The following is a 25,925-nucleotide window of genomic DNA, read 5'->3' on the forward strand; positions in this document are numbered from 1 at the left end:
AGCCACTGCCGAATCCACCTGCGGTTGGTCAAATAGCTGCAGAAATGTCCGGAAGAGCAGGAAAAAAGGAGGTTTGAGAATTAGAGCTGCTCATGACCGTTCACATGAGAAACAGAGGTCAGAACGCCCAGCTTCAGTTCTTTAATCCATTGACAATAAAGTGGTTAACAGAGACTGACTTGAAGAGGTGGCGGATCCAAGTGTTATCCCCCTAGTCAGAAGCCAGGGAGGCCTCTTAACTGCCAAACCCAAACAGGAAACCAGATCCATCCAGGACTGAATTTGATCCCTAAGACAAATACAGCATGAAATCTGACCTCCAATCCAGCCAGTCTGGCTCTGAAAGGTTACTGGAGCCCAGACTCAGCTTGCTTAACTGAGAAACAGATACTGGAGGAGAGGATGCTCCTTGGGTCAACTGCTGCGTGCATGCAGGCTGCACTACCTGTTCTGGTCTCGTCAGAAAAGTTCTCCACAAAAGATTTACAAATGGATGCAAATGAAGCCTGCACAACCTCTGGCTGGGCTCTCGTAGGTTCCGCAGACTTCACGTGCCTCCACTTTGTGTCATCGTGAAATATGGATCTGGACTGGACTTTCTACCCATTTCTCAGACTCAAAGCAGTTCACCAGCCCTGGAGGACATGGATGGGGCTAAGCTTAGAGCTCCCACCCCTCCCTCGTGTGCACTGCAGCACGTGGTACACAGACGCTGCTCTGCCAAACATCTGGCACAATTTTTGCAAGTAACAGTATCTTCACACTCTGATAAATCCATTCCAGTTGATTAAAATCAAAATCGAGGGGTTTTGAGGCAGCTAGAGGCTTTTGAAAAAAAGATTGATTGAAATCCAAGATGGCTGCCGCCAGTAAAATTGTAAACAAAACTATAAGGTTTCAACAGGAACCCATCCCACACAGATTATCAATTTTACTTAAATTTTCTTAAATTATGTTAAATTTTACCAAATTCTTCAGCGGAGGGAACATTATACATCAATAGGCAATCAGATCATAGGATCTCTTATAAACGCCCAGTTATTTCAGATCCCCATCCTGAGATCAAATGTGTTAAATCATTTGTTCCCTCTGTCCATCACAATTACCTAAGAGGGATTCACATTTTTATTTATAAATGGCAACACTTATCTTATTAGTCATATGCAGACTCCAGCGCTGGTTGAGCTCCTTTATTTCCAGTAAAATTGTGCCAAAAACAGCCCATGGAGACTTAACTGAAAATTCAAAAACAGTGGTGGGAGACCTAAACCCTAACTTCAGAAACCCTCAAATTTAAGATTTTCAGACCAACCCTGATTTTCCCATAGGAAATAATGGGGCTGTACTCACAGTTCTGTGGAGATGCCTGCCTGTCGGTTATTTCAGTGCAGCTGGAAAGAATGAAAGGACTTTCTGCCTCAGATGCTTCCAAATCCAACTCCAAACCATGAAATCTTTGGGCTGCCAGTCGGACCGGCCCTAAGACCTCCACCCCCATGGGACCTTGCAGCGCAACAGAGATGGGTACACTATTTAGCCAGTGTCTTGATACCCTGAGGGTTGTTAAACAGAGCATCCACAGCCTGCGCTCCAGCCACCGAGAAACTCAGCAGGAGAGCTGGCTCCCAGGGGAATGGACCCTGAGCCCTGAAGTCTCACAGCAGGCTGGCTCCCCAGGTCCACCCGAAGGCTTGCTCTGCAGAGCTGCGGTCTGGCTCAGTGGAACCTGCGTCCTTTCCCAGGCAGAGGATCCTCAAGAACGGGGTCTCAGGACACCAAGCCTCAGAAAAAAACAACTTTAAGGCCGAAAAGGAAAACTAAACAGAGTTGATCAGAACACCTCTGCACAGTTTGCATGCAGAAGAAAAACTGGAAGGGGGCACTGTGCTCTGCCTCTATGTGGGAGGTGCTCAAAACTGTAAGTATTCACACTTCTGCAAGTCCAGATTGCAGGAACGGACTGATCATCATACGTACAGACTCTGAGTAGAATTAACAGAACTGTTAATAGAAACGGCTAATTCAGTCTCAGAACAAAGTTGTGCTAAAGAAAAAAAAAAAGACATTCTTACTGCTTGGTTTTGACTTCTTGAACATAATCCAGGTTCTTTTTTGTTGTTGATTTCTGTAGCATCGTGTGTTGGTTTGTTGGAAAGATATTAAGATATTTTGGTGTTTTAAGTATTTTTTCATTAATTAGTAAAATATTAAAATGAAATAGTTTCCTCTTGATAAACATGCCTATGCATGCCCAAAAAAGATATTTCAGAGGATCTGAAGCATGCCACTGAAGACCAAACTCAAAATATTTTGGATCTTCATATAGAACAGGATACTCAAACTCTCTTGTGCAGATTTACTTTGTAGGGCAGTTTACTTGTTAATCAATTTTATTTAAGCATATGATCCTAATTAACCAATTAATTGTGCTACTTTGCATATTATTGTCTCTCAAGAAAAACATCCTTTTTTGATTTATACTTTTTATTACAAAAGAAAAGACTGGTTTCAATTAAACAAGGGTATCATGGTAAGAACGTTCATTTGTATTATCATCACAAGCTATTTCTAAGCTTTACAGATATGCTACATACTTCGGAATTGCACTACTCTCTATTTTGTAGCTTTACTAGTTTGGGGCCGGTATAACAGCATAGGACGTACAGAACTCTGTGGTGATGATGCAGGAACATAAAGAGATGGTATTTATAGACACTGCAGCACAAGTACACACAGCATGGTACTGCTTCTAGCACAATAGAAGAGAAGTTTGTTTAATGTGTAACTTGTGTTTCATGCAGCTACCTTCTCAGACAGACCTAACGTATTGTTCTCTTTTGGTTAGCAGCAGAAAGCTGGCTACCATCTGTGTTAGAATAAAGGCAGAAACCAAAACAGATCGGCATTTACCTAGCAGATCTTTATATTCACCTTTTGCCTAGTGGTCATCAGTTGCATAGCTAGGACTAAATTGGCCCCTTGTGGAAAAGTTAAAATGGGCCCCCTATAATAGCATTTCTCCCAAGGTAGGGGACCGAGGGAGGAGAGGGGGAGTAGGAATTCCTATGGAGATTTAGTGTACAAATCCTGCAAAAAGCAAACATTTGAGCCCTTCTGTGTTCCATGGTGATGCCCCCCCCCCCCCGAACAAGCCGCTGAAGGTAGAATGAGCGAGGAGGTTACTGGGAAACCCCCTCCCCCGCTGACCCAGGTTTTCCTTTGATGTCAGCTCTGACATCGGAGGGAAGCCCTGTGGGTTGGCTTCAGGAGGAAGGGAGGAGCAGGGAACCCTGGCAGTGGCTGGGGCGGGCTGCAAGGAGGGATCCCTGGCAGTGGTTGCGGCTTTGATGGGTGGGGAATATCCTCTGCGGTGGCCAGGCTGCGTACCCCCAACAAGCGGCCCATGTACCGCGTGTTGAGAAACACTGGTATAGACCGATATCATTGTTAAATTATGAGACCAAGTTAATGGCAAAGATTCTGGCAAATCATTTAGCGAGGGTGATACCTTCTCTGGTTTCTGAACAGCAAGTAGGATTTGTTAGACAGCACCTGGTGTCCAAGAACACAAGGAGAATCTTATTGGCACTAGAGAAAGCCCATGTGGACGGTGCCCCCTCCTGGCTTATCAGCTTTGATGCTGAAAAAGTTTTTGATCGGGTGAGGTGGGGGTACCTACTTGCCGTGCTGCGAGCTTACAGAGTGGGTCCCTTCTTTTTCAGTGTCATTTGAATGTTGTATTGCGATTCAGGGGCGCTGCTCATGGTGAATTATCGACACCTTTGAAGATATGATGGCGCACTTGGCAGGGGTGCCCTTTGTCACCACTTTTATTTGCACTCTCCTTGGACCCTTTGATCTGAGAGATACAATCTAATGTGGAAATAAGTGGACTGATGTTGGTAGCGCTTGCAGATGACCTTTTGGTCAATCCGCATAGTTCTTTGTCGACTTTATTGGAGAGTTTTAGGGAATATGGAGACTTTTCTGGGTTTGCGTTAAACTTGGGAAAGTCAGAGGAGCTGGCCTCTTCAGAACTGCTTAGAGAGTCATGGAGGGCAGACTTTCTGTTGAAATGGGCAGACACCTCATTTAGGTACTTGTGAGTTAAGGTGTCTATGGTTGTTATGCAACTCTGTCACCTCAATGTGGATAAATTGCTTTCAGATACCAGATCCTTTTTAGCAAAGTGGCAGGGATTACTGTTGTCCCCGGATGGGACGGGTGTATCTCTTTCAGATGGTTCTGTTCCCAAAATGGTTATATGCTCTTCAAACTCTTCCCTTGCACCTGCTGAAGAAAGATGTCCAACTCCTATAGTCTATGTTATCGAGGTTTTGTTGGGGGGAGGGACCTAAATTGCGCTTGCATTTCCTTCTGGGGCCCTGGGATTGGGGTGGTTTAGGTATGCCAGACCTTCTCTCATATAACTAAGCTTGCCTTTTGCGTCATAATAGAGATTGGGTATTGGACACGACCTTATATATGGATGTTGCTTGAGAACGGAATTACTTCTATCCTACATACCTAATATATCTATTACATGTTCGTACATCTGAGTTATCCCGGCAGAATAGGCATAGTATACTGTTATGACCACTTTGGGTAGCATGGCGACAGATACTTCCTCTTTCGAATCAGGATCCCAATGTTAGTGTGCTGTTACCTCTGGTTGGGAACCAGACTTTCCTGCCCAGAATGGCTCCCTTTTTTTCTAGCAGGTGGAGGGCTTGGGGGTGGGGTATATCAGCTAGTGCATTTTCTACAGGAGGACGGGGTGCTCCTCTCCAATGTAGATTTGTTAAGGAAGGGGGTCCCACAGACTGGAGAATATTTTGCGTACCGCCAGGTAGAACACTATGTGGGATCCCTTCCTGCTAGCTCCTTGTCAGGGGAATTTGGGAAACAGTTTTGTGCCTTTCTGAAGGCAGACCCGGAGACTAAAATATCAGTATCATATTTTCATAGACATTTAAATGACCTCCATTTGCCCAATGATTTCTCCCCCATTTTGCAGTTGTAACGAAGGGACTTGAATAGAGAGCTGAGTGGGGACACCTTGCTTGGAACACTTAAGAAGACCCCTGGCTTGGTGTATAATGCTGAGCTCAGAGAATGTCATTATTGCACACTGTTACGCGCTTATGTTTCTCAAAGTCAAGCTTATCATACAGGCAGTGTCGATACTCAAATCTGCAAAAAAAATGCTAGGCTATTTTCATGGGTTATTTTCATGGGTTATGGTCCTGTGATCTTATTTAGGGATTCTGGAGAGCTATTGCCTCCTTCTTGCGGGGGTACTGAATACACTAATTGCTTTGTCTGCATTTTCTCTGTTATTCTCTCAGTTCTCTACGATGTCACTGTATATCTCCTGTATATCCCTCCCCTTTTTTTCTATGTCTACCTACAGTATGCCATTTCTTTCCCTTGCTCTGGCGCTCCCTTTTCACTTCCTTAATCCTCTTCCTACTCCCCCCCCCCCCACACATTCAGCATTTGCCCCTTCTCTTTCCCTCTTCCATCCAATGTGTGCCTTCTTTCTGTCCCCTCTCTGCCCCCCTTGTGTCCAACATCTGCTACCTTCCATTCTCTCTCCTCTCACTTTCATTCAGTGCCTGCCTTCTCTCTCGCCCACCACAACTTCTATCCAGTGCCAGCCTATCTGTCCCCATATCCCCCTTTTATCCAGATTCTGCCTCCTCTCCTATGTCCAATGTGTCTGTTCCCCGTCTTCCCCATCAAGCAAGGCCGCCACCCGTTCCATCCAGCATGTTTGTTCACCTGTCTCCCTCCCCTTCTTGCCAATATGTCTAAACCTTCCCTTTCCATCCACTGTGTCTGTCCCCTTGTCTCCCCTTCTATCCAGCGTGTCTCTCCCCCTTCCTTTCCATCCAGCATCTATCCCCCTGTCTCCCCTTCCATCTAGTGTGTCTTCCCCCTCCCCTTCCATCCAGCATGTATGTACCCCTATCTCCCTCATCCAGGATGCCTACCTATCTGTCTCCCTTATCCAGCGTGTCTGTCCTTTTCTCCCCTTTTATCCAGCGTGCCTCTCCCCCTCCTCTTCCATCCACCATGTATGTCTCCTTCTGTTCCTTCTATTCAGGATCTCCCCTCCTGAATCCAGCTAACCCATCCCATCTGACACTGATCCCCGGCTGCTGCCACAGCCATTGCTGCTTCTCCAGAATAACAGCAGCAGCGGTAAATGTTACATCTTGGGGAAGAAATGTATCTTAAACCATTGGATATCTGAGGACCCACCCTCCATTTGGTATTGGAGAAATAAGTTGCATGAATTGATGGGATGGGAAGCCAGAATGGGTTACTATTTTCGTAGAAGCCGAAATTTTATAAAAGTCTGGATTCCATACTTGAATATCCTGGCTCCAAGAAGCCGGAGTCAAATCTTGAATAGACTTCAACTATATTCACAGCTACTTGGAGATGTTATGTTATGATTATATGGTATTTACGAGGGGGGAGGGGAGGGGAATCTGGAAGGGAGGGGAGGACAGTAATGTTTGTGTCATGGGGGTACTAAGAGCAAAGTCCCTCATGGATATTGGACTAATTGAAAAGTATTAATTGTACAGGGGCGTGGCTTGGACGCGCATGAGGAAGGTCGGCTAATAAGTGAGCTCCAAGAAAAAGACCTTGAAAGTCTGCAAAAAGTCTAAAAGAATTAAAAAAAAAAAAAGAAAAAAAAGCCTGGATTAAATAAAGAAGATAAGATAAAAGATGGCAACAGGAAAACAAAACAAGAATGACTTTGCGCTGGCTGGTAGCAGCAAAAGAGCAAAACCGGAACAGGAGACAGGTTCAAAAATGACAGATATAGAAGTAATAAAAGAACTAAAGGAAATAAAGGAAATGCTATCAGTTTTAACAAAAAAAGTTACGAATATATCAGAGGACGTTTCAACGCTAAACAAAAAAATGGATCTCCTGGAATTAAAGTCAAATAATCTAGAAGAAAGAATGATGCTTGTAGAAGAAGAAGCAAGTTACAGTCGAACAGAAAGAAAAAAAATAGAAATACTTACTAAAGAAATTGAAGATTATTCTAATCGAGAAAGAAGAAGTAATGTCCGTTTGATTGGATTACCAGAAGGAGCAGAAAAGGGAAATCCGGTAGTCTTTATTGAAAATCTGTTACCCAAACTACTTCCGATAAAAACAAAATATCCCATAGAGGTAGAAAGAGCACATAGAGTGCCTATGAAGAGAGGAGAAAATCAACACGGACTAAGACCATTTATATTCAAACTATTGCGCCACCAACAGGTCTTAGAAATACTTCAACTAGCAAAGCAAAATAAAGGTCTTAAATATCAAGATGCTTATATCCACTTTGTTCCTGATTTTGCTAAAAACACAGCGATAAAAAGGAAAAAGTTGCTGGAATTGAGGCCAAAACTAAGAGAATTAGGTGCAAAGTTTGGATTAATGTATCCTGCAAACATGAAGGTTACCATCGGAAATAAAACTTTTACATTTGATGATGCTGAGAAACTAGAGAAATTTATTCAAACTCAAGAAATACCTATGTCATCCTAATTTTGAATAATATGTCTTTAATTTATTAATTAGAAATGTTGGGAAAAATATTATACTATATATATCATCATATATTAATTATATAGAGAAAAATAACTTTAAAGAATTTACTATATTTCAAAATGCAACGATTTAGAATGTTTTTAATTAGCTTCAAATATATTCTTTTCAACGTCTCTCTTACAATAGAATTAGAATGTAACAGACATTCTAAAATGCAAAAAAAAAAAAAATTTTTAAAGGCTTAATGCAATTATATGTTTGTAAGTTTAACAGGAAATAATTATAATTATAATATAAAATATGAAAAGAAAGAAAGTTAACATAAATTTAAATGAATGTAATATAGAAAAGATAATATAACTAAAAGCCTGCTTTGAAATTTATTACAGACAGAATAGATTGGTGGGAATATCAGAGATAAAAAAAAAAAATTGAGGGGGATGGTTTTTCGGGTGAGGTTTTTCTTTTCCTGTGGTGAGACTGCTACGGGATCGCACACCGGACACATATATATACTTGTTTGAATTGTATTCCCTCTTCTCTCTTCAAAATGACTTAAAAATCTAAAAACTTACAATCCCGAAGGTCTATGCGTGAGGAACACAGGAAATGGATTTTTTTCATACCGGAAACACAACATGAACATATAATATAAAATATAAGAAGAAAAAAGAAGAAAAAGAAATCAGAAAATGGATTACAAGAACTTTGGAAGATCGTAAAGAACTATTCAATATAATCTCCTTAGGAAAAGAAGAAGAAAGAAGACAAGGAAAAAGAAGAAAATAAAAATGAGAAGAGATAAAGAGAGAATCAGATAAGTGGAGAAACGATGTATGTGCTTGGTGTGTGATTTTAGCGGTGTTCTCTCATGGGGGGGAGATTCTTTACTTGTGAAACTATTGTTCCTATATCATTATGTTCCCATATTAATGATATTACTATAATAAAATATAAGATGAGAGGAAAAAGTTTTTTGGGATATAATAAAAGATAAATACTATATTTATTTATTTATTAATGAATTAATGGTAATAAATATAGAATTTTAAAATATCCTAAGAAATGTATATGAAACTGACTGAATTCATAGATATATAATATATGAATTATTTACATTTTAATATTATTTAAATATTTAATGACTTAAACTGTATTTGGAAAGCTAAAGGGTCTTCTTGGAGTGTGTTATGGCTGATCTTGATATGCGTGTTGCCAAGTATACACTATTTTTGCTAAATGGGGAGGGAAGGGAGGGGGGTAGGAAAAGGGAGATGAAATTAATTAAAGAAAATTTTAAAAGTAAGGGTTTAATAATAAATAAAAGAATAAATATTAAACATGTGTGGATATCTGATCAAAAATATATTTATAGAATTTTACTTCAAATATTACTTATTAATTTAAATGGCTCTTAAAATTTATTCTCTTAATGTCAATGGTCTTAACCATCCAATCAAACGAAAGAAAATACTAGATTTTCTTCATAAGCAAAAAGCTGATATTTATTTCATACAAGAGACACACTTGTCAGGTATTGAATCTAATAAACTAAAAGAAGGTTGGGTGTCCAAATGTTTTTTTGCACCGGCTGTTGGAAAAAAAGCAGGAGTAGCTATTCTCATAAATAAAAAATGTATAGCAGATTTTAAGTTAATAAAATTTGATCCATTAGGAAGATGGGTACATATTAAAATGGATCTGAGGAATACAACCCTGGACTTATTTAATTTATATGCTCCTAATTCAAATCAAATGGAGTTTTTCAAAAATATTCAGCAGATATTACTACCACTGGCTGCTAATAATTTAATAGTAGCTGGAGATTTCAATGCTGTAATGGATCCTATTCTAGATAAAAAACCAAGTAAAATTATGAAATCATTAGGATTAGATAATTTGATACAAACTTGTGATTTAGTAGATATATGGCGTATCCTTCATTTTAATGATCAAGAATATTCTTTCTGTTCTCAGGTCCATAAATCCTTTTCAAGAATTGATTATATATTCGTTTCTAATAACATAGCACAAAAAGTGATGAAAGCAATTATTGATCCTATTATTATATCAGATCATGCTGGTGTGTGGATTGATCTGCAGAATGATATATCAGTTTATTCTAAACCAATTTGGAGATTTGATAATGCTTTACTTGCAGACATAAAATTTATAGAAAATATTAAAGAAAAAATGCATGAATTCTTTCAATTCAATAATTCGGATAACATAAACATTGAAATTTTATGGGACGCTTATAAAGCAACAATGAGAGGGAATATCATATCATATTCTGCATATATGAAAAAACAACTTAAAAAACAATTTATACAATTGGAAGAAATTAAATTATTAGAACAAAAATTAATTATTAAATGGGAACATGATACATTGCAGAAATTATTAAAAACAAAAGTTAAATATAATGAGATTTCTTCTCAATTTGTAAGGAAAGATATGTTCTGTCGGCAAGTACAGTATTATGGAAATTCAAATAAAAATGGAAGATTATTAGCAAATTTTATTAAAGCAAAAAAAGAAAATCTAAGATTATTGCAATTAAGGATAAACGGGGCAATACACACACTAGTAATGAAGATATTATAAAACAGTTTCTTGATTTTTATAAGGATTTATATACTTCTGATACTTATGAAAATAAAGAACAAGATGGTATAGAATTTTTAAAGGCATTTATTGGACCAAATATTCCGGATCATATAAAAGGAAGTTTAGAAGAACATATATCTTTAAAAGAAGTAGAATCAGCATTGAAAGCTCTTAGAGTTGGATCCGCTCCAGGTGGAGATGGATATACTGTTGAATTTTACAAAACATTTCAAAATATTTTATTACCTTATCTATTAAATTTATATCAATATCAAATAAATAATGGAAATATATCAGGAACTATGGCTGATTCTGTTATAATTGTCTTACCAAAACCAAACAGGGATCCGACATTGATAACAAATTATAGGCCTATATCTTTGATGAATGTAGATGCTAAATTAATTGCTAAAGTGCTAGCTATAAGATTAGCAAAAGCTCTTCCTTTTATTATTGATATACACCAAACAGGATTTGTTGCTAAAAGACACTCTTCACATAACACTAGATTAGCATTTCATTCTCTAAATTTAGCAAAAAATTTGAATGATCCAGCTTTTCTAATATCATTAGATGCAGAAAAAGCATTTGATAGAGTAGAATGGAAGTTTATGTATCAAGCTCTAGAATGGTTTGGTATAGGACCTGGTTTTATTAAAATGATTCAAACATTATATAGCTCCCCTGGAGCAAGATTAAATATAAACAATAACTTATCTGATAAATTTAACTTGCTAAGGGGAGTTAGACAAGGTTGTCCTTTATCTCCCTTACTTTTTGATATCGTTCTAGAACCCTTATTAATTGCAATAAATCAAACTAAGGGAATAAAGGGAATCACATTTTCTAATTGGGAATTTAAATTATCTGCATATGCAGATGATATATTATTATATTTAAGAGAACCAGAAGACACCATTCCACATCTACTTAATTTAATAGAAAAGTTTGGAAAGTTTTCTGGATATAAAATCAATTGGGAAAAATCTGAAGTTCTTCCAATTAATATCCATTGCACCAAAGGATTATTTGATTCATATTCATTTAAATGGAAAGAGGAAGGACTAAAATATTTAGGTATTCTTATAAAAAATACAATTGATGACACAGTTAAAGAGAATGAAAAACTTTTATTAAAGAAAATAACAGAAATGTGCGAGCAATGGAATCCTTTACATCTTTCTTGGTGGGGAAGAATCCAAACAATTAAAATGATGATTTTACCTGTGGTTTGTTATCAAATGAGTATGATTCCAATATTTTTTCAGGGGTCATTTTATAAAAAATTAAACAGTATACTAACAAAATTTGTTTGGTTTGGGAAAAGACCAAGAATCGCTTTAGCATCATTACAAAAAACAATTAAGGAAGGAGGGGTAAATTTTCCAAATTTCTATAGGTACCATCAAGCCTATATTTTAAGACAGGGAATGTATTGGATCCTCCCAGATCTCATGGAAAATGTACCCGACTGGTTATATTTAGAATGGCGCCTCATGTTCCCTTTACATCCAGAACATTTCATTAGTATAACAATACCTAGGAGATATAAAGATCATAGAATTCTAATAGATACATGGAAAACATTAAGATTTATAAGCAATTTATCAACAGATCCATTGGCTAAATCTTTAAATCAATCTATTTGGGTAAACTCCAGGATCAAAATTGGTGGATTTAAAATAGTATGGAAACAATGGATAAAAGCAGGTATACGTACTTTAAAAGATGTAATAGTAAATGGATCACTGCTTAGTTTTTCACAATTGCAACAAAAATTTGGATTAGAAAAAACACAATATTTTAAATGGATGCAATTGAAGCAGGCCATTCAGGAAGGGTTCCCTGAATGGAAGAATCTTAACACTCAATATAGTTTACCAATCCTTTGTTTTCAAGCGGATTTTCTAGGACACCAAGCCGCAAAATGGTATAAGAAAATAAACGAATTTTTAAACAAAAAAAAGAGATCAGGACTTAGGGATATTTGGAGTATTGAGATAGGACAGATAATTTTTCCATCTCAATGGCAAAAATTTTGGTCCTGGAGAATACATACTACAAGATCAGCATCTATGAGTCAAACATGGTTGTTTTTATTACATAGAGTTTTATGGACCCCTACGAGATTACAAAAATTAGATAGTAATAGATCTAATAGATGCTGGCATTGTAGGATAGAAGTGGGGACATTGGACCATTTACTATTCTTTTGTCCCTGCATTAATTCCTTTTGGAAATTAATTTGGCCCCAAATTAATAATTTATTAGAAAATCATGTTGGACTATCATATGATACAATATTATTTGGAACAGCAATGAGAACACAAAGTCCGATTTCAGCTAATAATAATAAACTTTTATTAATTTTAACAGGGGTCGCCATACAGCAAATTACTCAGAACTAGAAGGATTACACTAAATTGAATTACACTTTTTGGTGGAATTCAATTTGTCATATATATAAAATGGAAAAAGTATTGGCATTACAACAAGGTTATATTAAAAAATTTAATAAAATATGGGGACCATTGACAAATTATTCTACTGATCAGATATAATAACACATGTATAGAACATATAGAAGGGGTAGGGAGGGAAAACTATTGTAATATTAATATGATATAAAATTCTGATAAAGGGTTTATTTAATTCACATTGTAAGAACATTTAATAATAATTTCAAGTGTTTTTTCATAATTGAATGTATTACATGTATTTCACTTGATGTAAGAATTTAAAAAAAGAATAAAAAATATTTATTAAAAAAAAAAAGAAAAGTATTAATTGTTTTTGTTTGATTGTTTCTAATAAAAAGAGTTGAAATAAACAAAAAAATCCTACAAATCATAAATAAAAGCATATATAGCACTCATAAAAATGTACATAATAAACCAGCAATTAAATGGCAGCAAATGAATTAATATATAAGCACTTTTATATGTACAAATGATATAGTAAACTTAAAACAGTGCAATAATGAATAATTCAATCAATAAGCAACCAGCTGAATGTGTTGAAAGTGCAGTGGTGTGCCACATTTGGAGGTGTCTACATAAACCATTTTTTCAGATTTATCAAGAGGGAACCACTAAAGTAACCTTCCCTCTATAAAAGACTGATCAATCTAGAAACTGTATAAAATCTACATGGTTAATGAATAAACTAACAGCTATACTATTAACAACATTTTTGCTTTAAATAATAATGAAAATACTCACTGACAAATGCAGTCAAGAACTGTTCCACACAACTTACTGGAAATAAAACTAAATACAGCAAGCTTATATTCATTATATCAGGGTCAAAGGTCACAGAACATCTAAAATATTAAATATTTATTTATTTAAAAAATTTATATACCGTCTAAAACTAAACGGTTTACATGGTTTACATACACAGTGTTAAAATACTACTACAGAGAACTAATTTTTACATAAAACCCATATAACCCTTAGAAAGCACAAAAACACAAAACTTCAGATTATTTGAATTTGAAAGCTATAATGCACCTTTAAAAGCAGTTTTTTTTACTTCTTCAGAAATAAAGGCAGAATCTGAAAGAGGATGATTAAAAACTGTGATCGTTGTCCCCTAGTATAGGGCCCCTTTTATAAAGCCACAGTAGCAATTCCCACACAGCCTATCAAATCCTATGGACTGCGTCACATTTGCTGCACCAGGACTCGCTACCATAGCTTTGTAAAAGGGGCTCATAGTGAATATAAACTTGCTGTATTTAAGTACAGTATGGCTTTATTTACCAGTAAGCTGTGTGGAACAGTGCTGTGACTGCATTCAGCTGTATTTTCATTATTATTCTTCCCACATTCACAAACAATGGGTGATGTCTCTTAAATGCAATGCAACTCCCCATGTACCTCTTCAAATCTTGACAAGCAGCATCACCTACCTGGTATTTGCTCCAGCCTCATCCCTCCCTCTGATGTCACTTCCTGTTCAAGGGATCAGGAAATTACATCAGAGGGAAGGCTCGGCTGGTGCAAGCAGCGGGTAGGAGATCCTATTCGCTGCTAACCAAGATTTGAAGAGGTACAACAGGAGGTGCACAGTGTGGTGATCAAGTTTATTATTAGGTGTTTATATACTGCCTATCAAGGTTATCTAAACGATTTTACAATCAGGTACGCAAGCATGTCAGGGGAGTGGGAAAAAGCGCATTAGGGAGCACACTGTGTGGTGATACCGTGCGCCTCCACCTCAGGTGCAAACTTTCTTCACTACAACACTAGCTTTTATAAGTATATGTATTTAATCTTGTGGATTTTAGGTTTCAATGATTTTTATTGATGACTTCACAACAGTACATCAAGAAAGAAAGTATAAACATTACAACTCTAGTCATCCATTTTTGTAGGTTACATAGTAACATAGTAAATGATGGCAGATAAAGACCTGAATGGTCCATTCAGTCTGCCCAAACATACACTCTCTATTAATGATTTCATTTAAATTGTTCTTTTTCTTAGATATTTCTGGGCCAGAAACCCAGAGCTCTGCCTGGTATTATGCATCTACTGAAGTCTCTGTTGAAGCTCACTCCAGCTCATCTAAACCATCCCAGCCCATCCTCAACTGAATGGCCATATAAGTGACACAGACTATGCAAGTCTGCCCAGTACTAGCCTTAGTCCTTCAATATATACCATTATTTTTCTGATTAGAGATCCTCTATGTTCATCCCATGCTTTTTTGAACTCTGTCACAGTTTTCATCTCCATCATCTCCCTTGGGAGTGAATTCCAGGCATCAACCATCCTCTCCATAAAGAAGAACTTCCTAACATTACTCTTGAGTCTACTACCCCTCAACCTCAGATTATGCCCTCTGGTTTTACCATTTTTCTTTCTCTGGAAAAGATTTTGTTCTACGTTAATACCTTTCAAATATTTGAACGTCTGAATCATATCTCCACTGTCCCTCCTTTCCTCTAAGGCAGGGGTGTCCAATGTCGGTCCTCGAGGGCCGCAATCCAGTTGGGTTTTCAGGATTTCCCCAATGAATATGCATGAGATCTATGTGCATGCACTGCTTTCAATGCATATTCATTGGGGAAATCCTGAAAACCCGACTGGATTGCGGCCCTTGAGGACCGACATTGGACACCCCTGCTCTAAGGTATATATATTCAGGGCTTCCAATCTTTCATCATACGTCTTTTGGCACAAACCTCCTACCATTTTTGTCGCCTTCCTCTGGACTGCTTCAAGTCTTCTTATATCCTTTGCCAGATACGGTCTCCAAAATTGAACACAATATTCCAAGTGGAGACTCACCAATGACTTGTATAGGGGCATCCACATCTTCCTTCTTCTATTGGTCATGCCTTTCTTTATACAGCCCAGCATCCTTCTGGCAACAGCCACTGCCTTGTTACACTGTTTCTTCACCTTTAGATCTTCGGACACTATCACCCTAATGTTCCTCTCCCCATCTGTGTATATCAGCCTCTCACCTCCCAGCACATACGGCTCCTTGCGATTACTAATCCCCAAATGCATTACTCTGCATTTCTTTGCATTTAATTTTAGTTGCCAGATATTAGATCTTTCCTCTAACTTTTGAAGAACTTTTTTCATGTTTTTCATGCTCTCATTGGTGTCTCTCTGTTACAAATCTTGGTATCATCCGCAAAAAGGCAAACCTTTTCTTCTAACCCTTAAGCAATGTCACTCACAAACATATTGAACAAGATCGGCCCCAGCACCGAACACTGAGGGACTCCACTACTCACTTTTCCTTCCTCCAAAAGACTTCCATTAACCACCACCCTCTGGTGTCTGTCCAATAACCAGTTTCTAATCCAGTTCAACATTTTGGATCCTAGCTTCAGCCCGCCAAGTTTGTTCAAGAGCCTCCTATGAGGAACAGTTTCAAAGACTTTGCTGAAATCTAAGTAAATTACTTCTAGCATATGTCCTTGGTCCAATTCTCTGGTCAGCCAATCAAAAAATTTAATCAGGTTCGTTTGACACGATTTACCTTTAGTAAAGCCATGTTGCCTCAGATCCTGTAACCCATTAGATTCTAGGAAGTTCATTATCCTTTATTTCAGCAACGCTTCCATTATTTTTCCAACAACTGAAGTGAGGCTTACCGCTCTGTAGTTTCCCGCTTCATCTCTGTGATCACTTTTGTGACTTGGCACCACATCTGCTCTTCTCCAATCCCCAGGAACCACCCCCATCTCCAGAGACTTGTTGAACAAATATTTAATAGGAACTGCCAGAACCTCTCTGAGCTCCCTCAATATCCTGGGATGGATCCCGCCCGGTCCCATCATTTTGTCCACTTTCAATTTTTCAAGTTATTCACAAACACTTTCTTCCGTGAACAATGCGGTATCTACTCCATTTTCATGTGTATCTTTGCCAAACAATCTCGGTCCTTATCCAGGATTTTCTTCCGTGAACACAGAACAGAAGTATTTGTTTAGCATGTTTGCAATTTCCTCATCACTCTCCACATGTTGGTTCATAGCATCTTTTAGTCTTGTAATTCCATTTTTCATCTTCTTCCTTTCACCAATATATCTGCAAAAAATTTTGTCTCCCTTTTTTATGTTTTTAGCCATTTGCTCTTCTGCTTGCGCTTTCGCCAGTCGTATCTCTCTTTTAGCTTCTTTCAGTTTCACCTGGTAGTCCTTTCTGTACACTTCTTTTTGAGTTTTTTTATATTTCACAAACACCAACTCTTTTGCCTTTATTTTCTCCGCCACTAGTTTAAAGAAGTACATCCCACCCCCCTCCCTTTCACTGTTATGTTTAAAATCACAACTTTTTATTGAGGTCACAGAAAAAAATGTAGAACAATACAAACCATGAAGCACATGATGAAAAACAGCCACTATTGAACAAGAAAGAGACCCATCCTCTCCCGAGCCAGAGTATAGTTGATTCCCTAGCAGAAAGAAACAGCAAGTTACACTTATACATCAAGCTGAGTAGCGGTTGCAGAGTGCCCAAGTAAGCAAAGCAAGCACATTATAATAGAGCGCCTAAATAAGAAGGCAAAAAGCCAAAATAATATAATGACCCAGGAGAGGACTTCGTGTCGTAGCGAGGGTTAACTCACCGTCTTTGATAGTCTCCGGTAACCCAATCAGCCTAAGATTTCCTCTGTAAGGAGAATTTTCCAAATTATCAATCTTTGCTTCCAGAGCCACAATTTTAGTCTGGCGGTGACGGTGATCTTCCTCTCGTTGTAGCACATGATCCTCCAGGGCTGATAGACGATGCTGGTAAGTAGTAAGGTCCACATGTAAAGACTCTAAACGAGTGTCTACAGTGTCCAATTTGTCCACTATAGGTATCAGTTTAGCAGTTAGTGAGCCTTCCAAAGCTTGTTTTACTTCTTGCACAACCTTAGCAACCCACACTGAGCTGACTGAATGTGGCCCAGAGGTTTCAGAGTCCACCATTTTGTGCTCCCCTGTTTGGGCCCGATCTCTATCACAGCGAGGTATTTTAGTCATCATTGAACCCGGGAATCAACTCAAAGCAAATGCCCAAATGACAGATCTGCTGTGGATTCACTTTTTTAGAAACTTAAACACTAGCTGCAGGGGGAAATTAAACAATATTGGAGATGGAGTGCGGCAGCTCACCTCAACGATGTTCGCACAGTGGTTTGATATCATGTGACCCTTAATCTTGTGGATTTTATACAATTTCTAGTTTAGGTGAAACGTGGCCACATCAGGCACTGTTATAATTCATCTATCTGAATAAATATTTTGCTGCTTTCATTGCTTGGTGGGTCTGGTCTGCTCTCTACCCGTTTTGGATCTGCATATAAATGTCTCTCATCTCTCTTGTAAAGTAATAGAAATAAAACAAATGCAAGATATCAGAGGTGCACATTTCCCAAAGCTGACATATTACAATCAATAAATTCAGAAAACAATACTTATTTTCTTATTTTGTTGTCTATCTTCTGATTTTCTTTCTTTTTAGGGTCTTCCGTCCTTTTGACATTTCTTCTCTTTATTCCTACTATCCATCTTCCCTCTGCATTTCTATTCTAGCATCTACCCTCTGTGTTCCTGTTCCTACTTCCTTCTCTCCAAATGTTCAGAACCTGCCCTTTCAGTGTCCGTTAGACCTTCCCTTGTGCAGCCTCTATTCTCTGTTTTCCTGTCTCTACGATCGCTCCCTACATAGCATTTCTTTTTTTTTTTTAAATTCTTTATTCATTTTACATCCTACAACAAGTGTATCAGACAATATCATTTAAACTTATACAATATCACTTGATTAACTCTCACATACAACTTAAGTTATAATATTTAAACCCACCCACCCCCCATCCCCACCAGGAGACTAAAAATGATCCACAACACCGCCGTCCGCCTCATTTTCGGCCTGAACAAATGGGAACACATCACCCCGTTTTACCACCAACTACATTGGCTGCCATTTGAAACCAGAGTCCTATTCAAGTTCACCTGCTTCTGTTACAAAACAGTATTTGGTTCATCGCCAAGATACATCAATCCTCATTTCAATCTGAATTGCACCAATAAGAAATCCCGCAGAATCCAGCTGTTCGCCTTCCCCTCTCTAAAACTATGTCACCTCAAAAGATTCCTAGACAAAACCTTCGCCTTCCAGGCGGCTAAGCCGAACCCATGGCTAGCCCAAATGGTACTCGAGGCTCCCACCTATCTCGGCTTCAGAAAATTACTCAAAACTCACCTATTCTGCGAACAGGACCCTTAATCCCCCCCTACTCCAGCAATAAATCCTCACCCCCCCCCTACTGCTCTTCTCCTTCCTTCTTGATCTCCCTTTCTCTACCTTACCTTCTATCCTCTCCCTCATTGCTGCTTGCATTTCTGATAAAATGTTTGTAAATCTGCGAGTCATCGCGGATCTTAATTAACTGATGTAAACCGCCTAGAACTTGCTGGGTATGGCGGTATATAAGAATAAAATTATTATTATTATTATTTCAAATGTGATTACATATATCTCATAACATATTATATAATCTTTTCTGTTTGGCTACACGTTTAATAACAGATCCAAAATCCCTCACCCCCTCATTATACAATTGTACCAATATGGGAAAAATGATATCTACTCATCACAAAATTCCATTAATGGACCCCTAACCTCTTGAAATTTATTAAAATTTCCTTTTTGTGTGGCTAAAGTTCTTTCCATTTTAAATATATGACACAAAGAGTTCCACCAGAAACTGTAATTAAGTCTGCTCCATATCGATTTCCAAAAAGCCAAAATGAATGGACAATAGAATAATAAATGATCTAGAGTCCCCGCTTCGAGATGACAATGCCAACATCTATTAGACTTAGAGCATTTGGAGCATTGAGATAAAGCATCAAATTACTGCATCTCAATGGCCACGAATTTGGTCTTGGAGGATGAGATGTACAGTGTCAGCATCTATGAGACAAACTTGGTTTTTTCTCATACCTAGCATTTCTTCTATGTCCCTTTCTCTCTGTTCAACTTGTTGCCTCTTTTCCCTCCTTCCACACCCCCTACCTCAGGTCCAGCATCTCTCCCTATCCTCCCACCCAATCCAGCATTACTATCTCCCTCCATTGGTCCAGCATATCTCCTAATCAGGATCCAGTCTCTCTCTCTTTACCTCAATTTACCCTGGGGTCCAGCATCTCTTCCCCCTCTTTCTGGTCTCTCTCCCCGCTACAATCCATTCAGCCCCTTGGGTCCAGCATCATCTCTTACCTTCCCCCCCCAAGTCTCTCTCTCTTCTCTCTGCCTCAAATCCCCCTCCCCCAAGGTCCTGGTATCTATCCCTCTCTCCCCCATCCTGGTCTTGGTACCCCTCTCTTCCTCTGCCCCTACTTCTCTGTGGTCTGGCATCTCTCTAAGCCCTCCTCTCTCTGCCCCCTCCTATAGGTCCTGGCATCTCTCCCCTTCTACCTCTCTCTCTTTCCCCCACCTCCAACCCAGATCCAATATTGTTCCTTCTCTCCCCCACCAGCTCCTGGCATCTCTTTAATCTTCCTCTCCCCACAGCCCTTAAAACCTGTGGTAGGCAGAGGTAGCGAGTGGACAGACTGCCTCCCCACCAAAGTCTTTCCTCTGTTGTGTGGTAGCAGTAGCGAGGTAGTCAGACTGCCTCTGACCAGTGCTTTCAAGGTCTTTCCTCTGCCATGTCCTGCCAACAGGCAGTGACATCAGAGGGGCAGGACGTGAAGGTGGAAAGCCAGTCTGTTTACCTTGCTGCTCAGACAGCTGCCTGCAAGGGTTTTAAGGGTTGCAGGAAGATACCAGACCTGCGGTGGGAAGGGAGGGGGGGGGAGAAGAGAAAGGAGAAAATGCCAGGGACCTGCGGGGGGTTGAGATGCCAGGGCCTGTGGGGAGGGGGAGCAGCAATAGTAGGCAGCCCCAGACATTAATGTGCAGTACCCCAAGATTGTTTTTTTAATTTAACTGTTCGGTTTAGACCACTGCAGAATTGTAAATATGACTTATTGATGGACTTGCTAATGTTGATTTTACTAGCATAAAGTATGCATATGCTCATAAAATTTTATTATATCCAACAGATGGTCTAGGTAGATTTAAGGACAAAATATATTGTACTTCATAATTAACATTTTAAAAACTAAAAGGAAGTTTTCTGAATTAAACTGCAAACGAACATTTGTAAATTTACCCCTGAGCATGACTGTATAAATAGATAACTAGGAGATTAGAAAAATACTTTTAAAAAGATACCTTATTGAGCTTGTCAGGTGTAGCAGCAACATGTAATTCAAATAGCAGCTCAGTAAGCCTGCTAACAAATTCTTCCGTCTCGCCTGCAAAAGAAAAGATTTTGTTATGATTGCAGCTCTAATAAGCATTATACACAACCTAAACAGCGTGCAACTGGATGCCATCTTCATTTGGCCTAGTACGATACCTTCCCTGCTTGATGTGAAGGGGCATTTTCAATATGACATTCAAATCAAATTTTGAATGTTTTGTGGAAAATGCACAAAAATCCAGTAGCCAGCATGACCATTTTCAAAATCGCAAAACGTCTATCTTGGTTTTTATTTTTGAAAATGGCCATTTCTCAGATGTGCATCTACCTTTTTTCAACCAGAACCCACCCCCCCAAAACACTTCCAAAAGAAAAACACACAAAACAAGCCATTGGGATGTAGGAGGGGCTAGCAATTTTAGTAGATTAGCCACAGAGACATCCCAGCAGAGCAGTGGGATACCTTAGGGGGCACTGCAGTGAACTGCACATAAAAGGTCCCAGGTACATACCTCATCATAATCCAATTATATTGTACTAGTCTTTAAGCCCGTTACATTAACGGGTGCTAGAGTAGATGTCTGTCTGTCTGGGTATTTTTTTTCTTTGTCTCTCTCTCCTTGCATGCTGCCTGTCTGTCATTTTTTCTGTCTGTGAATCTCCCTGTGCCTCCTTCCTATGTCCATAGTGCCCCCAGTGCCTCCTTCCTCCCCCCTCCGATGCCAGCCTGCCTTCCATTGAAAACCCCCCACACCCCCTCCGTTGCCTCCCATAACCCTTCCATTGAAACCCCCCATGCCAGCCTGCCTGCCTCCCATCCACCTGAGCAGCATATTTCCATGGAAATCCCCCCGATGCCATCCTGCGTGCCTGCTTCCATTGAACCCCCCACCCTCCTCCAATGCCAGCCTGCCTGCCTCCCATCCTCCTTCCACCGAACCCCCCCATGCCAGTCTGCCTCCCATTCCACTGAGCAGCATGTTTCCATGGAACCCCCCCCCCCGATGCCATCCTGGCTATCTGCCTTCCAATGAACCCCCCACCCCCCTTCCGATGCCAGCTTGCCTGCTTCCCATTCCCCTTCCACTGAACCCCCCCCCCATGCCTGATTGCTTGCCTCCCATCCCCCTGAGCAGCATGTTTTCATGGAACCCCCACATGCCATCCTGTCTGCCTTCCATTGAACCCCCTCCACCCCTCCTCCGATGCCAGCCTGCCTGCCTCCCTCCCATTCCCCTTCCACCTGCCTGTCATCAGGGACACAGCAGAGGAAATTAGGCCAGTAGAAGACCCGAAGCAGCGTTTAGTGTGCCTGCGACGCTGCTGCTCATGCCGGGTTTGTCAGCCTTGTAGGGATGGGAGGGTCAACGGGGGGTCCAGCTCCGACACGTCGCTAGCAGCGGCTTGAAAAAAAGGAGACTGAGGGTCAACGGGGGGTCCAGCTCTGGCACGTCGCTAGCAGCGGCTTGAAAAAAAGGAGACTGTGACGTTAAGCGTGCATGCGCACTCGTGCCGTCGCGACGGAACAGGGAACACGACTTTCGAGTGCGCATGCGCGCTTAACATTTTATTATTATTGATGGTGAGTCCTCGAACACCCACCTGATACCTACTGGACACAACTGTATACCACACCAATTTTGAGCCCTTATGTCCACAGGTGTTACCTATAAAGAGATTATGCACTTATGCGAGCAAGAAAGAGATTTAGGGGTACTGATTGACAATACCCTAAAGCCATCGGTACAATGTGCGGCGGCGAAGAAGAAAGCAAACAGGATGTTAGGCATAATTAGGAAGGGGATCACGAGTAGATCGGAAGATGTCATAATGCCACTTTATAAATCAATGGTCAGACCGCACTTGGAATATTGTGTCCAACACTGGTGTCCATACCTCAAGAGGGATATAATTCTGTTGGAGAAAGTGCAGAGGCGAGCCACGAAACTCGTCAAAGGAATGGAGCATTTGAGCTACAAAGAACGACTCGGGAAACTGGGACTGTTTACCCTCGAGAAGAGAAGACTGAGAGGGGATTTGATAGAGACTTTTAAAATATTAAAAGGATTTGATAAGATAAACCAAGAAGCAGAAATGCTAACATTTTCAGATGTGACACGGACAAGAGGTCATAGCCTGAAACTGAGTGGTAGCAAGTTTAGGACAAATCTCAGGAAGTTCTGTTTCATTCAGAGAGTGGTGGGTGCTTGGAATGCACTCCCGGAGGATGTTGTGGCGGAGACTACGATACTGGGATTCAAGCGCAAGTTGGATGCACACCTTCTTGCATATCATATTGAGGGATACGGTAAAGTCAGGTCTCCACAAAGGAGTACTTAATTTGGCCGCCGCGTGTGCGGAGCACCGGACTAGATGGACCTCGGTCTGATCCGGTGAGGGCATTTCTTATGTACTGGTAAGCTTTTTTCCAGTAGATAAGAGAGACATTCTAGAATCCCAATGGCTGCGTGCAGAAGGAATCCAAACCGGATTTTCTCTCTGTAACTCTGCTCTACTTCAGTGTGCTCTCTAGCTCCATCTATAGTTAGTACCCAAGCACCGAGAGCCAATTTACAATGTGAAATAGAGACACCCATGGCAATGAAGCCCATAAACAAGTGTTCTGCTCAAGAATAACCATGAAAACGGCGACTGGAAATAGGTAACAAATGCATCAAATGAGCTCATAAACGACCCCTGCATAAAACAGTGACATATATACAGAGTATTTCCAGCCCAAGGGCTGACTATAATCCAAAAAGTAACTTGGAGAAGCATAAACTGATAGTAGGCAGGCGCAGGAAGAACAGGGCGGGAATCTAGAATGTCTCTCCTATCTACTGGAAAAAAGCTTACCACAGTACATAATATCTTTTCTCAGTGCAATAGGGGAGACATTCTAGACAAGTGGGACATATCAAAGCAGTCCCTAACTGCCAGGGTGAGCTAACTGTGCTGACCCAGAAACCAAGGACCCGAAGGCAGAGTCCTGTCTTGCTGCCACATCCACTCTAATATTTGGCAAACTTATGTAAAGAGGACCATGTTGCTGCTATGCAGATTTACACAAAGGAGACCACACTACTTTTGGCCCACAGAGAAGGCATAGTCCTAGAAGAATGCGCCTTAACGGAAACAGGAGACTGATTCCCAGCCAGAATATAGGCTGACAAAAGGGCCCTACAGATCCATCTGGAAATTATGGCCTTGGGAGCGGGAGTGCCCCGCTCAACAGAATGAATCAGCACAAACAGAAAGTCAGAGATACGAAAGTTGTTAGTGACTTTCAGGTAGCGAAGAAATGCCCTGTGCACAGCAAGGTTCCTCAAAATGTGATCTTGTGGCCTGGAATTGTAAGCTGAAAAACAGGCAAATGCATCTACTGATTAACATGGAAGCTGAAATCAACTTGGCAGGAATGAAGGATCCGTGTGCAAGGAAGACCAGACACTGAGTATTGGTAGAACAGCCTGAAGTTGGTAGAAGGAGCCTGAAGTTCGGAGACATAGCTTGCTGAAGTAACAGTGACTAGAAAGACAACCTGGAAAGCCAAGTCTAAGAAGGAAACATCCCAAATATGCTCAAATGGAGCTGTGGTAAAGATAGACAGCGCCTGACAACTTGTTTATTCTGTTCCTCAGAAGTATATCTTTAAGATGCTAGTTCTATAAAATATAAAAGTAATACCCCCGCCCCTGAAATTTCCTTATCCTCCTCAGCTTATGAAAACATTAGTGGCAAACACCAGGCCCCCTCCAAAAAGGTCCAGTACCCTTTTCCCCTCAAGGACCCCTGATCTCCCCTTCCCCCCGGGCTCCCCAGATTTACCTTGAGGGATCCCTTATTGGGGGTATGAGGCTTGGCAGCTGGCAATCTCTGTCTGCACCCCCCTGAAGCCACTTTTTATCCCTTCCTCCCTGAACGCCCGCCCCCCCTTTCCCCCCACGAAGCCGAACAAGTTGCCCGATGGAGCCGCACACGCTCCCTCCGCCCCCAGTGAACTCTGTGCAAGGACACGACTTGCACGCTGCACGTAAGTAGCTGACCCGGAAACCTCCTCTCTGACATCAGTTGACGAGGGAGAGAGGGAGAAATTTGATCATTTCCAGTTCTACTATATCTTTTTCTACATGCAGTAATTAGAACTGCATATCAGAAGCTATGTTATTTGATGAAAGAAGCTGCTCAGCACCGAGCAGGAGTGCCAAAGCGCGCTCCTGCTTGGTGTCGCTCAGCAGCAGAATAAACTGGATCTGGCAACAGCCACCACCGACTGAGATAGCAGCAGGGCAGGAGCATGGATCACCAGGGATCGGCAGAAGAGGACAGGACAGGGAGGGGGGACAAGGTTCAGAGCCTGGGAGGGAGGGAAGAGGGCTGGGTCCAGTACCTGACAGGGAGGGAGGGAGGGGAAGGGGCTGGGTGCAGTGCCTGGCTGGGAGGGAGGGGAGGGGGCTGGGTGCAGTGCCTGGCAGGAAGGGGGCTGGGTGCAGTGCCTGGCAGGAAGGGGGCTGGGTGCAGTGCTTGGCAGGAAGGGGGCTGGGTGCACTGCCTGACAGGGGAGGGAGTGAAGGGGCTGGGTGCAGTGCTTGACAGGGGAGGGAGGGAAGGGGGCTGGGTGGAGTGCCTGGCAGGAAGGGGGCTGGGTGCAGTGCTTGACAGGGCAGGGCACTTTAATATTAAGCCACCCAACTTATATTAGAGTCAACCATTTTTCCTCCTTTTTGGGGGGAAAATGGGGGTCTCGACATATTCGAGTATACATGGTAAGCTTTAGAAAATGACATGCTCGAACTAAAACATGAAAATCATGCAGTTTATGATCTAGCTTTACTTCTACAAAAAAAATTCTATTTACCCAGTAATGTAAAAAGAAGGTTGTATATAAGAACCCTTTGGTGACATAAGCTAAACAAGTTCTACTGCAGTAGAGATCACCAAAGCAACCACTGGTTTTGTTTGTAAATGTTTCCTTCATCTTG

General features: G+C 40.6%; 1 protein-coding gene across 3 annotated transcripts in view; it reads right to left on the reverse strand.

The window, feature by feature from the left end:
• The window catches only part of FAM114A1 (family with sequence similarity 114 member A1), a 131,355-nt gene that overhangs the window by 28,694 nt on the left and 76,736 nt on the right, over positions 1-25,925 (reverse strand). For 2 of the 3 annotated variants that reach the window (XM_033947434.1, XM_033947444.1), the window contains exon 9: positions 20,913-20,995. In XM_033947434.1, coding sequence (XP_033803325.1) covers positions 20,913-20,995 — 83 coding nt within the window. Of the gene's footprint in view, positions 1-17,179; positions 17,435-20,912; positions 20,996-25,925 lie in introns of those variants that run through there. The other variant, XM_033947455.1, reaches the window with a different exon arrangement.

The sequence above is a fragment of the Geotrypetes seraphini genome, chromosome 1 (genome assembly GCF_902459505.1).
Source record: "Geotrypetes seraphini chromosome 1, aGeoSer1.1, whole genome shotgun sequence".
NCBI lineage: Eukaryota > Metazoa > Chordata > Amphibia > Gymnophiona > Dermophiidae > Geotrypetes > Geotrypetes seraphini.